General features: G+C 45.6%; 5 protein-coding genes across 5 annotated transcripts; 4 read left to right on the plus strand and 1 right to left on the minus strand.

The window, feature by feature from the left end:
• Positions 1-257: 257 nt before the first annotated feature.
• Positions 258-959, plus strand: EDB93DRAFT_1087100 (uncharacterized protein; the record flags this gene model as incomplete). Its single annotated transcript, XM_041446018.1, has 1 exon — positions 258-959. The coding sequence occupies one exon, from the start codon at positions 258-260 to the stop codon at positions 957-959; it is 702 nt and encodes a 233-aa protein (XP_041306735.1).
• Positions 960-2,086: 1,127 nt separating this feature from the next.
• EDB93DRAFT_1251269 (uncharacterized protein) lies at positions 2,087-2,929 on the plus strand (the record flags this gene model as incomplete). The annotated part of the gene is made up of 3 exons (XM_041453131.1): positions 2,087-2,117; positions 2,166-2,305; positions 2,384-2,929. The coding sequence occupies 3 exons, from the start codon at positions 2,087-2,089 to the stop codon at positions 2,927-2,929; spliced, it is 717 nt and encodes a 238-aa protein (XP_041306736.1).
• Positions 2,930-2,941: 12 nt separating this feature from the next.
• On the plus strand, positions 2,942-4,306 carry EDB93DRAFT_1104659 (uncharacterized protein; the record flags this gene model as incomplete). Its single annotated transcript, XM_041447427.1, has 7 exons — positions 2,942-3,002; positions 3,059-3,119; positions 3,384-3,487; positions 3,660-3,736; positions 3,783-3,924; positions 3,946-4,079; positions 4,127-4,306. The coding sequence occupies 7 exons, from the start codon at positions 2,942-2,944 to the stop codon at positions 4,304-4,306; spliced, it is 759 nt and encodes a 252-aa protein (XP_041306737.1).
• Positions 4,307-8,654: 4,348 nt separating this feature from the next.
• EDB93DRAFT_1251271 (uncharacterized protein) lies at positions 8,655-9,380 on the minus strand (the record flags this gene model as incomplete). The annotated part of the gene is made up of 1 exon (XM_041453132.1): positions 8,655-9,380. One exon carries the CDS (start codon positions 9,378-9,380, stop codon positions 8,655-8,657), a length of 726 nt encoding a protein of 241 aa, XP_041306738.1.
• Positions 9,381-12,488: 3,108 nt separating this feature from the next.
• EDB93DRAFT_1150795 (uncharacterized protein) lies at positions 12,489-13,654 on the plus strand. The gene is made up of 4 exons (XM_041449693.1): positions 12,489-12,725; positions 12,786-12,880; positions 12,940-13,268; positions 13,328-13,654. Exons 1-3 carry the CDS (start codon positions 12,568-12,570, stop codon positions 13,260-13,262), a joined length of 576 nt encoding a protein of 191 aa, XP_041306739.1. The 5' UTR covers positions 12,489-12,567; the 3' UTR covers positions 13,263-13,268; positions 13,328-13,654.
• The last annotated feature ends 95 nt before the right edge of the window (positions 13,655-13,749 follow it).

Raw genomic sequence — 13,749 nt, forward strand, 5'->3', positions numbered from 1 at the left:
AGGGGCAGAAAAGGTAGGAAAACTTGGGTCAAGGTCCCGCTTGCAAGCGCAAAACGACATGCCTACAGGTCCATGCCTAACTCTCCCCCGGAATCACCAACACTTCAGCCTGTTCCTGCACCACCTACTTGGGAAGACTGTCCTGATAATACTTATGAGCAAGACCAAGGCTCATTCGAGCCTTTGCAGCTTCCAAAAACAATGGCAAGTGAATGTAAACCTTTGGAGTGTTGTTCAAACATTGCTAAGTATAACACATGCAGAGCCAGAATGACTACCTGAGGCAATGGCTCCCAAGGCAGGAATCATATCTGCATCACCTCCTGGATCGAGAAGCTCCTCCAGAAGATAGGAGATGCATCGTCTGCGATCAGGATGGGGTCTACAAATATCAAGATTGTCTTGGGGAGCCACTCTATTGCACAGGATGTTGCAGGAGTCAACATCGTCGCAATCCTTTCCACTGGATCAGTCAATGGAATGGTCAGTTCTTCGAGCAAAGTTGTCTTGCTCATGTCGGACTCGTCATACACCTCGGTCATGATGGCAAAGAATGTCCTGCACTCACAAATAGGTGGGATTTGTTCGAAGGAGACGAACCAGAGTTCCAGCTTAAGGAAAACACCATGGTCATCGTCGACAAGTCCAGAGTTCATCGCCTCGAGGTTCGATGCTGCAATTGTCCAAACACCATGAGTCCAGACATTCAAATGTTTCGAGATGGATTTTTCCCTGCATCATTCAACAAACTGAAGACTGTGTTCACCTTCAGAGTGCTCGACAATTTTCTATTGGACAACCTAGAATGTGGCACCTCCACGATGAACTATTACAGCAAGCTCTGGCGAATGACCTCCAGCATGTTTCCTCACCTTGTTCCGGTAATTATATATCTCCTTCATCTAAAGGACATTATATTGACAAGGCACTTGGCAAGGACCGATACAGAGAGCTCATGAGAGTCGCTCGACAATGGAGGCAGTTGAAGACCATGAAATGGCATGGCTTCGGTCATCGTTCCAACGTCCCAAATGCCGGAGATCTCGCATTGTTTTGCCCGACATGTCCTCAGCCTGGGATCAACATATCCTTGTCAGGGAATGAAACACCTGATGAGTGAGTCTAGTTTTATACTTAAGTGACCTAAGTGATGATAAGAACTCCAAGCTGGAAATATACCTGGTCATTTGTGATGGACGGTAATTTCAAAGCCGAACACTTGCATCCCATCAAGCCATTTGATGAAGTGTGGCTTGCAGATGGGCTGGGGTTCATGGTGGGAAAGGACAGGTATAAAGTGCATCTTGCGGAGGCTGCTGACACTTTGGAAAAATCTAGCTGCAACAATCACCAGGCGGTAAATCGAGCAAATGCGGCTCGGCACAAGCTGGAGTCGATGGGTATCAGAGGAGTTGCTTGTGTCCACCATGGCTGCTTTGTGCCTCATGCGATTGTCGATCTTCAGAAAGGTGAAAGGCAAGCCGAACATGAAGTTCTACATTCAGGAGTTGATCATGCATCATTTGCAGACAAATGAACATGGACTACGCCCTTTGCGAGGCTGCCCAGCACAACATGGAAGGCATTACCAGGGCTGTCACCTTTTATGACATCAACTGTCAATACAACAAGCACCTTCAGGTTCAGGTGGATCGAAGCTGATTTCTTGAAATGGTACCAGAATTGACCATCATTCCTGGCATCGGTTTGTGGCACGTGCATGGACATCAAGACAGCTGCTATGTACGATATGCATTGAATTTCATTGAAGGCATTGGCCGGATAGATGGAGAGATTATGGAGACCCTCTGGGCATGTCTTAACCTAATTTCCCCTGCTGCTCGGGGAATGTTGTCCCCTCATCGACAGGAATGTCTCGATTTTCAGATGAACGATTCCAACTTCTGCAAGATGATCCACATGAAAAGGACCCTTTGCCGTAAATACAAGCAGGCAAAAAATTGCATTGCCGAAAGTGAAAAGGCTTTTGACAGACTCGATGAAGCAGCACCCGCCAATTTGAAGACTAGAATGGTTGGCCAATGAGAGGATTGCTCAATCCAGCAGAATAAATGATCCTGCAGCAATGGATGTTTACGAGATAAATATCAAGAAGGGTAAGCTGACCATGTCTCCATAGAAGTCCGAATTAATTTTGCACTCAGCACTGAGCAAAAAGGAGATCGAACTTAGACTGCTAGAGCAGGGTAATGCCTGTAATGCAGCACCATCTTGGAGATCTGTGGCGACATGGATATCTATGGGGTTGGCAAATGAGGAGGCTCAAATTGCATTGCTCATTGAGGTCCGAAGGATCAGAAAAAAAACTACAGAGACACAGAGATTAGACCTTGCCCAGCAATGAGATTGTCTCCAAGGCCAGATAGATGGATTTATGCATTCTGCTGTCACACATCTCGGAGAGGGATTCGATGGAGATGACAATCATGACGACTTGAACGTAGATATCCTAGATGATCTCGATGATGACCTGGAAGATTTTACTGAGACATCTGATACATGGACAAACTCGCCCGAACTCATTGTGATCCTATTGCCATCAAACCTCAGGGTAGATCGATGCAGACACTTGATGGCAGAGGATCTCATTCCGCTGGATATGTTCCTTCGCGAAGGGCAGGCAAATGATGCACTTCACAACCTCCGCATTCACTTGTGCAACAAGGCAGTCCTATTCCAAACGATGGTCAGGCAAGCCAAATCTCAAGCCCTAAAAACTCAAGTGTGGTCGCAGGTAACGTCAGTGCAGCAGGCTGTCTCCCTGCATGCAAGTATATATACCAAGACCAGGACGCAAATGATGAAACTTGACACGGGGGATGGCCAACTTCAGAAGTACAAACCCCTGCTTCGTGAGCAGCTCAAAGTCAGCACTGCTGTGGGTGATCCGAATGCCCGTGGTCGATGAAATGAATCCCTCATGTGGTTCTGGTCCATCAAGATCGACATGCATGGTCCAGATCAATCATGGAATGAGGAATGTGAGTTCCCTAATGCTCGACACATTTGATGTTGAGCTGACCGGACGAATATGAAGTTTACCAAGTTCACTGGCTCCGGGCAAAGGCACTACGGGATCAATGGAAGGAAGAGCTGATGTTGGTCCAATTCGAGATGGATTAGACATGTAACTTTTTCTTGTGGAAAGCAATCCAATGGGGCGACCGGATGCAGGAATCATTCATGAAACGACTTCCGGGTCATGCATGCTACTCCGGAAGGCAATCCCAAATGTATTCATTGCTGGCGCAGGACGCCCAGGCAGCATTTCAACACCTGCAGACTGTTTTGATAGATTCCCAAGATAAATGAATGGTTTATTGCCGATGGGATATAACAACCATTTCGATATACAAATTTAGTCCCGGGAATTGGCCGGGTCAGCCCATGTCGGAGTTTGAAAAATTTATCCATCCATCAGTGGATGATATCTTCACATCTGAACCAACTGTCATTGTCATTGCCAGTGTGATACTCCTGCATCAGCCATGCCTGAATTATATCCTTCTCCTGCATCCACTTCTGACAATCAGAATTCCCTCAATGAGTACCGGCCCCTCACTCTCACTCCTGCAAACATTTCAACTACTATGTCGATGTCTGCATCACACATCCGCGCATCCATCTCCCAATATCAGGTGGAGGCTGCAAACAACAATCTTCCCCTTTGGCTTGGATCAGGCACTTCAAAGCTGGGCTGCAATGGAAGATCACTGTAAGACCCTGACAACACTGGCAGTTAATGCTGACATCTTCCACAGACTTTTGTCATGCCCATCCTCCAGTACTCAGCTGCCAGGAACATCATTTCAGTCATTCCCAGCCCTATTGCTCATATTCTTCATTTGATTCCCGGTCACACCTGGAACATGGTTCCGGATCACATCTTTTCATATCACATCTGTGTGTTTCATGACATCGCAGATCCCGGAGATCCATCCCTGATCGTATCCAGCCATGATACCCCATGGTGGATGGGAGAAACTGCAATCCCGAACAAACCATGGCAATGGGATCGGGTGATGACTTGCTGTATCTTTCACTACCAGCATTGGCTAGTAAGATTCTTATTCCATTTCCTTGATTCATGACTGATCTGCTCTAGGATGGCATTGAGAATGATGGTCTGACAATTCCGGAGCAGGTGGATCATACCTCAGTTCCATCACTGATGGGACTGAGGTGGATTAGAGAACACCTCCTGACATTACTTGAGGAGCAACATGAGGCATCCATGACAAGATGGCAGAGATACAAATCTACACTGCCATTCTGGACAGATTGAAGAGAGGCAGAGGAGAGTAGCTCTAGTCACTCAGTTGGAAATGTTGAAGTGCAAGTTGCATATGTGTTTTATAAGTACTGAAAATTGCATGTAAACATTGCAATATCTAACATGATGTTATATGGCGAGTCCCAAAATAAACAGTGCAGATGTTCATCACCATGTCCTGACCACCGAGGTCCGGATATCGAGTCCCAATTACTGAGACCCCATTACCGAACTCTGAATATCGAGTTTTGAGTTCTGAACGTTGAGTACCGAGTGTCAAGTACCGAATGCTGACTGCCGAATATCGAACTCCAAGTTCCGGATCTCCATTACCAATTCCCGACTCCTGGCATTTAACTACCGAGGTCCAAATATCAAGACCCGAGTGCCGAGACCTGGTTACCGAGCTCCTGGCCTTGATGACTGTCGATAGGATCTGAGTCTAAATACAATGATAGCCATCGCCCCAGTACCATTTTCAAATTTGTACAGCAGCATTCATACTTACATTTCTTTGCTTCTCTGTGCCCTTTTGACTTGTAGGTTCCTTTTGCAACAGATCGTTCTTCTTAGCATTGCCTAGTGTAAGGTTGATGATATCATCTGCACTACTCCAACCCAGGGCTGGCCTTTTGTAACTGCGCACCACAACTGAAACCCCACTCCCTCGCGCTGAATGCATTGGTGCTCGAGTGTCATCAAGAGACATGGAAGGCTCTGGACAGTTATTGTGTGCATCCGCTATGGATTTCAGACCTCGAGTGTTGTCAAGAGAGATGGTTCGTACTTGGTAGTCGAAAGCAGGTACTGATGCAGGTAATTACACTTTCTACTTGTTTCATCTTCCACATGGTGGTAGGGTTCGTCAATCCACCCTAGCCCATCCACATGAGGGAACCCCGGCATAAATATGAACAGAGTCCCTCATATACCATGCCCACCCAACCCTATCCCCCTCCACCTCATGAACCCCATGTCTGACAATCCTTCCAGGGAATCCAATCATACACCCGGGATCGTACCCGAACTCTAGCTGAAGGCTTGGCATGCTCATCCGAGCATTAGAATAATTCCCCACAGTGGTGAGAATATTGAAGCATTCAGGAATTGATAAATGGTCTCGATGATACAGGGTTTGATGATTGGAAATGACGGATAGTGTGTTAAACACGGATGCCCAGTACTCCAGGATCTCAGACATTCTTGGCAGTTCCTTGCTTCCTGCCGTTTCTCCGAGGCTTGAAAATGTTTGTAACCCTGCCCAGTACTGCTCCGGGTGCATGATCCTGAGTGCCACTGATGCAATGGCTGCTGGCCTCGGGTTCGCTAGATTCTATGGGATTGGTGAGCTCAACTACCGAAATCATCATCCTATCAAATCCTACCTCGTGCCCCTGTTGAAACCATGCCGGAGATAAATTGATGCATCCAGCAGGTAAGCCAATATCTTCCGAGCAGCATTTGAACCACTCCAGATTGGTTTACCAATTCCCATCGACCTTCACACTTCTTTCCAGACTCAGAGACAGCAAGTCAGTGGCTGCCCACATTTCCTTCTGTGGTTACCATTTGGTATTTAATATATATTGAGTAACAATGTATATCACACACCTGTGTTTCAGCTGTCAGGGCGTCTGGGAGGTACCATGTGATGATGGTGCCGGACACATCTAGAATGGTGGTGGGTATGTCCACAAACATTGTCCCCTCATGGCCGGGAGGACATCTCTTAAGCAACTTCTCCTCTTTCTCCTCATTGTGCCCAGTGTTCTTCGGGGAGATCAATTTGCTATATCTTGCAATGTTGATGTTCATCTGAACTGTGATGAAGGAATTTGAATGATCAAATAAATTTTCTGAATCTGCAGGAAGACCCACTCAGATTTTTATATGCCTTTATGAGGCAATCTACCAATCAATCGCAGGCCATCACTATATCAGTGTCTAGGTTAGGAGAAGGTATCACTGGGTCTCCTCCTATCTTCTCTGCATTGAATTTCTGTGCAGTATATTCAGATGCCGAGTGAGTGACTGTCAGGGCCCAAGTGTGCCAGAGGCTTATTTGAATTGCAGAAGTGGAAGAACCATTCATGATGAAGTCAATCTTGGGAAATCAGAAGCTGAATGCTGGACGCCCAGAGGTTGGTGTTAAAGGGAGTGGAGATAGTCAGGATCAGATAAGGGAGCCAAAATACCAGATCATTGGAAGTGTGCTGGATATCAGATATTTGTTTGTCGACTCCCAGGGCTCGGATCTCAGCACATTTCACTCAAATTTCGGTAGTCGGAACTTAGCATTTGGCGTTTGGTAGGTGGTGAACATGAGGTTCTGATAAGAGAACCTTCCATGATGTTGGCTGTCGAAGATATATTACCACCCATTGCTCAATGAAATACCCAATCATTGGAAGTGTGCTGGATATCAGATATTCGTTTATTGACACCCAGGTCTTGGAACTCGGTACACTTCACTCGAATTTTGGTAGTTGGAACCTTGCTTCTCGTACAGCAATGCAACAGTAATGAACCTGCAGCTGCAGGAACTCATTACACTTCACCCAAATTAGCTACTCAGCAATCAGTACTGCATTGTTTTACAATTATCATTCACCTGTGCCCACCTGTCTATATTATATACTGCCCTCAGCCCACCCATCTAATATAATATATCCCTGGGCCCACCCATGTATGTGATAACAAGTACCCTCGGCCGGCCCACCTGTCTATCTGATACCCACCTACCTTGACACTCGGCCCATCCGTCTAAGATAATATATATCTGGGCCCACCCGTGTATGTGATAACAAGTACCCTCAGCCGGCCCACCTGTCTATCTGATACCCACCTTCCTTGACACTCGGCCCACCCATCTAAGATAATATATATCTGGGCCCACCCGTGTATGTGACACAATGTACCCTCGGCCGGCCCACCCATCTAATATAGTATATATCTGGGCCCACTCGTGTATGTGATGACAAGTACCCTCGGCATACCCGTCTATCTGATACCCACCTACCTTGGTACACTCATCTACATAATATCCAACTACCTTGGCCCATCCGTCTATAGAATATTCATGTCCATCAGCCCACTCATCTACTCTACATATTCCACACATGGGCCCACCCGCCTCCATCAGAAATAATATCCCTCCTGGCCCATCCGTCAACATCGAGGATATACATCACATCAGCCCATCATCCGCTGGCCCATCTTATACGGGATATTATGTAGGTCGGGTGACCCGTATAATATGGAAATATGTCATTGTAATATGTGGGAAAGTAGAGTGGAGTTTGCAGCAATGCACATTTGTGAGCAGATAACCCTATGGTGTAACGCATGGTTTTCATTGATGGATGTCATTTGCAGAGGGATAAACATCCTATCACATAATGAGTAATTACTTGTAGTGTAAAAATGCAACTATGAACCAAGGATGGAACTTCAAAGTCCTTGCAAACGCCCAGAAATGCCCTAGCACTGCTTGAATTAATTTTGTACCAGCCACGCAATTGCAACAGAGTTTCATGAGGTGCATTTAGTCTCCACGAGGTGGGGAAGTGATGCATTATCAACTGGAATTGACATATTTTCTTTGTATGTGGCTGGAGCATAGGATTCAACAATGTGAAGAAGGCAAGTGATTGCTGGGCTTATCCATGGTAGAGCTACTTGTCTCACTATCTTTGGATTCGCACCCAGAGGGGTATCTGTTTCATCCCCACTCATGCCATCCATGTCTAGCCAATCAATAATGAGTCTGATCATATCCCAGGTTTAAGGATTACAATGGTTATTTTGCTGAGCAATTTTCCAACACCTTTCGAGGGTCTGAAAAAAGACATGAATAACAAGATGGCAAATGCATTACCCACTTACCCCCTGCTTGCGAGTGTTAAGCCTATCCAGACATTGCCTTCAACTGCTACAAAAAGCTAATTCACAAGTAGCAGTTTCTCTCTCTTGAGAATTTGCGAATCCTTCAATCTTATTATGGTCGCGATGGGCTTGGTGAGTTTGACAAAGCTTATCAATGCAGAGTGCACGCAAGTCATCAAGGTTCATCATATCTTCATCAAAGATTATTGATGCATAACTACCTGTCTTTATTTTTGCCTGAAAGTCAACTACCAACAAGTTGATCGCTTCTGTATTCCAAGAGACTTCCTCAAAGAGTTGTTCCAGTCAATGGTGATGTTGTCCAAACATGGCAGACTTTCATTGTCACAATTAAAAGCTTGAATCATGTGTGACGGGGGGATTGAGGCAGCAGACCATTCTTGGAATTCAGCAGACACTTGTCCCATAGATATTTGTGAAAGGTATTCTAAAATGAATGTTAATCAGACATTAATCACACGAAATTCACTGGACATGCATGTAGATGATTCATGGTACCCTGCTTTCCAGGGTGCTTCCTGCATGAGGACGGCATTAGATTGTCCTCACATTCAGGCTTGGTATCTTCCACCACTGCTCCAGAGTGTTTCTGGCTGCAAATTTTGTGAGAGCAAGTGGAAGTGATACCCCTAATTTTGCCTGCTATCTGTTCAATCATAGCTGGCATCATGGTGTTGACTGCATTCCTGAGAGCTGGTGCCACTACCTTGTCAGACAGTTCAGCAAACTGGTCATGTAATAGCTGACCTAGATAATGTCCCAAGGCAGGCAGAAATGGCAGATGTCTCTGTTGTGGGGGAGTTATTGTAGGTGGATGGTGAGCTGGTGGTGAACAGTTTAGAGAAAACGGAGGAGCAGCACTTGACATGTCTTGATCCATTGCAATGTCATCATTGGCTGTGATCAGAGATTCATTGTCCATGGACTCTTCAGGAATGGTAATTGCAGCTGGTGCATCAAGATGTGTAGTGGTGACTGGAGACATGGGTATTGGACTCAATGGATGTTCAAATGGAGTGGCATCATGTGAGAGTGATCTGGTGGAGCGATAGGGAGAGCTGGCAAATGTCGAATCAGAAGGGGATTTGTTTGATTGGAGTACATGGCACGGGGTGTGGCCAGAATGTCGCCCCTCATGTGAAGTGCTGGTAGTGAAGGGGACATATGGCCTGTATGGCATATAGGTCAATGAAGTACTGTTAGATAACCTATGCTCCAGATTAGTGTGATGTTCTGGCATAGTTGGGCCTTGTGAAACAGGGCCCCCATGAGTGATAAAACTATAAAGAGTTGTGACCCAAGTCAGTATTAGAGAATGCTTCTGGCTCAGGGACATACCTGTGGGCGGTCTGTCTAATTACCATGAGCACTGTCACAAGATTTTAGGGGTTGGGGTTAATTTCTGGGTCATCAGGCAGCATAAAATTGTCTCGACATTGAGACATGATCACAGGTAGATGACCTCAAATGGATCTATCTGTAGGTGAGTATAAGCTACAAGTATATGATATGGAGTAAATATACTCGCTGGCAATCGGCAACCAAAGACTCAATGGTTGTGCACTTACAGTGCTTCATCTGCCTGATAGCTTAGATGAAGCCATCAACAATAAGATGCAATGTACAAACAAGGAAAATATACCATTGAAAACTTGTCAAGTTCTAATTGTTCATTTGATTGTGTGCACTTGCCATGCTTTGTCTGCCTGATAACTTAGATGAAGCCATTAACAATAAGACACAACATATGAACAAGAAAAATGGATCATTGGAAACTTGTCAAGTTCTAATTGTTGATTTGTGGAGTGATACATGATCGTGACAATATTTCAGTTGTCTTTATGTAACTATTTTGCAAGACTACAACTAGCATCCATACAATAGACCCAATGAAGTCTATGCAATGAGTCAAATTAATAGAATCTATGTTATTGTTGAATCTAATGATGTCATCTGAGAAGAGGAATTAATGAATAAGGTTTCCCTGCTTAAGTAGTGAATCAGACTCAGTCGAAACTCTGATGAAATATGGCACCTAGCCGCTTGGCCACTTTGGTCGCAGGTGTCTCCAGCAGTCAAATCCCTATCCATTAGGCTTTTGCAGAGCATGTAGCACTAACCGGCCCCAATTGGATGTCTGTCCAGGGTAGGAGGTGAGCTGCGAGGGTGGGCAGCCAGCTGTTACAAGAACATCTAGACGCTTGGGCCCCTACTATTTTTCTCCTAATCCTCCTCGTATCAGCCCTCGCATCATACCCTTACCCCGACCTTACCCTTGTCATCCTTGTCATCCTCGCATTCCCTTTCGCCCTCTACCTGTCGCTTCAGCAAAGCCAGTACATTTGGCCGGATCCTTTCGCTGATGAAGCATACCCATGCTCCGTTTCACCACCTGACTGATCCTGCGGACAGTCCCTTTGCCCTTACCGTCTGGACGGTAACCTATGACATGATGCACGACGCATCCCCTTTGCCCTGTTCCCTTTCTTGATCTCTGACTCGGTGCGCAGTCGCACATGCGACTTATACTTAGATCCGCAGCTGCACGATCGTGCCCCTGCGCGTTTCACTTCTTAGTCCAATCTTTGACTCACTTTCTTATCTAGCACGTTCCACCTAGACCGAACATGCCTTCCTGTTATGGTTTTACCCTTTATCAATTGCCTCTCCCGGTAGTACGAGTATCATCCACTAATACGTCTCCTGTCCTCTATATAAACTCGCTACCATGTACTATTTTCCCCAACTTGAATCTACTTGGTTCTTGACCTCCTACTCTCACCAGAGTGATCCTTCTGCCTCGCCAGCAGTCTATATTCTATCTTCTTATCTGCTCTTCGCGGATAAGCCTATAGTCTCGATCTTTACTCATCGACTTCGTCGACGAGCAAAGCCCCTGTTAACTAGTCGGACTTCTGTCCTTCTAATTAACGACGATCCTTACGATTAACCTTCAGGTGTCATAAGCCTAGGCCGATTAGCTTATCATCTCGCACCCGCATGACATAAGCTACCCGATTTGGACATAGGCGTTAAATTGTACTTGCCGAAGATCCGCCAAGTACCGACCCCTAACCTGGGCTAGCCCAAGGACGTCCACAGACCGTTGACGACACAAGCTCTGTTTGAGCGTCGCCAACAGATACCATCCAAGTCATAACACCAGCCTTGTGGGCTCAACTGGGTGGTTATGTTGATTGAGAGTCCATGGGAGCATTTTTTGGCATAATGTGAGGCACCGCAAAAGAGAGTGGTGGGTGCTCCATACCTGTACCCCACTAAGTGGTACACTCAATGAGGCACTCAACAGGGTACTTGTATGCCCTACGCACATTTTCAAGATCATTGTCACAATGTAACATCAGAAATATTAGTGTACATATTCTCAATTTTTCCACCCTGTGCTCACTGAATCTTGCCAATCTCTGTCCTCCCACTCGATTTGAATCAGAGGTTAAATTTATCACACATTTGATCATGTGGTGTATCTACTATTTATTTATGAATCTCGTTGTCAACCATATACTGATTATTTTCGTTATCTGATTATTAATTTAACAATAAGGCAGACTCATGCCAACAAATTCCTCATTTAAGGATGAATCTGGAGTCATAGTTGATTGTCGACATTTTCTGGCTTTGATCATGCATCTCAAGGCATACCCAAACATTTTAAATATTAACAATTTGTCCCTGAATTTGAATGGGATCTGTCACCGAATCTTATTTGGCTATGTCTCAGGTGTAGTAAGAGGAAGTGTGGGACACTATGCATCGGTGCACAGTTATACGCATACTGCAGATTGTCCGGACGACGAGAATTTCCGTATGGCTAAGCACGTTTGTCTTATACTAGTACGGAAATGCTTGATCTTAGAAGCGTTGTCTTGTCATATCATCTGAAGAGAATGACATCATTAAATATTGAATACACGCGAGAAGCATGATCTTTCTGCACAACCACAGCAAGAGGACAACTCCGGGCGGCACTCGTTCGTAGGCATTAACGCAAGACCTGATCTGCGTAGACATACTGTCAGTGATGATGTTGGAGGGCTGATAAAAGTCGAGAGGAAGCTGGCCATACACTGGCAACATGTACTAGCGGCAGAACTATTCCAAGGTAGTTCCGGCAGAACTTCAGGTCTCAGTCTGAACCTGACATGTGCGGAAGTTCCGTCGCATTCTGCCGTCTGATTGGCAATGTCAGTTCTGCCCCACAAATGTCAACAGCAACAACGAATGGCAAAACGTATACATTCGGAGGCACATCTGTGCAACAATAAGTCCAGAAAACAATATAAAGCAAGCTGTCTTCCTACTATCCCTTCAAAATTACCTGATTCCACACACACGAGTCGCAAACAATGCGTTTCTCCTCTGCAACGGTCCTCGCCATCATTGCTGTTTTAGTACCATCAATCTCTGCCATGCCAGCTACTAGTGTTGCAGATAGCGCTTTCAACCCTCAATGTTACAGAGCTTGCTGGTCTTACGATGATTGTGTTGACTACGCGACTGAAGACTGCCCATGGTTGAGATGCGTGAGTATCAGCATTTTTCTGGACCTGATAACATGACTCACCTGCATGGCAGGGCGGTTTCTGGTACTGCATCCATGTGAGTCGTATTATTGCCTTCACGATGTCATTATGGCCGTTGACACTGACGCGCGAGTTACTGGTGATTTTTTAGTCATGATCGACGCACATAAGGGAAAAAAATCGGTCCATGCTTACAGTTCTTTGCGTATCGGAAATGGCGCGAGATTTCCGGGAAATATAGGAGATGGTGTCAGATCTGGGTCAAATTGTTATGTACGAAAAAGTCGTTTCATATGAAGTTTAGTGGACCCCAAAGTGTGCTAAGATGTGCCTCCTGGGCCCTGGCGGATAATATGAGCTTAACCAGTCGCTTGAAGATATCTAGCTCTCTTGCTGCCCAGATGAGCCACGATATAAAAATAGCAACAGCCACGCATTCACTGACAATCAATGCCAGCATGGTCATTGTTGTAGACTTGAACACGTTGTACAGCGGTGCGACTCGGATTGAGAAGTAAGTTGTCCTAGTAAGAGGAACGGTAATCGTCATTAGCCCTAGTCGGAAAGTATCCATCTCACCCACCACCACATGAGCATCGCATAGTAGGGGAGACTGTTGATCGTTGCAAGGGCTTTATCTCCCAAAAACGTATCAGTCATATTGCGCAGGAAGTCTCCCTGTGCAGACTGCTTAGCACAAGAGAGATGATTGCCAAGGCGACGACCTATTGAAAGTTTGTCCGCTGATTCACAACCATGTCTTTGGTTTTGACGGGCCAGCAGGACTGAGATGACCAAGGAGCCAGTTAGAGTCCGCTGGTGGCTGACTTTTGTAATATTATCTTCCGACTCCTGCTGAGAGTGAAGAACTCATCACCGAAAACCAGTTAACCCGGTATGACAAATGCCGTGTAAAGTCAAGTTGATATTTTAGAATTGGCCAGGCCTTTTAAAAATAATACCTAGAAATTTCCGGAATTGGTTCAAAATTGGTTGGATCAAAGC

Source organism: Suillus bovinus, assembly GCF_016758785.1.
Source record: "Suillus bovinus strain UH-Sbo-P2 chromosome Unknown EDB93scaffold_35, whole genome shotgun sequence".
Classification (NCBI taxonomy): domain Eukaryota; kingdom Fungi; phylum Basidiomycota; class Agaricomycetes; order Boletales; family Suillaceae; genus Suillus; species Suillus bovinus.

Coding starts and splice junctions, on each gene's coding strand:
- EDB93DRAFT_1150795 (XM_041449693.1), top strand. CDS start 12,568: ATGCGTTTCTCCTCTGCAACGGTCCTCGCCATCATTGCTGTTTTAGTA. Junction 12,726..12,785: donor GTTGACTACGCGACTGAAGA/CTGCCCATGGTT, acceptor AACATGACTCAC/CTGCATGGCAGGGCGGTTTC. Junction 12,881..12,939: donor TGACACTGACGCGCGAGTTA/CTGGTGATTTTT, acceptor GTCCATGCTTAC/AGTTCTTTGCGTATCGGAAA.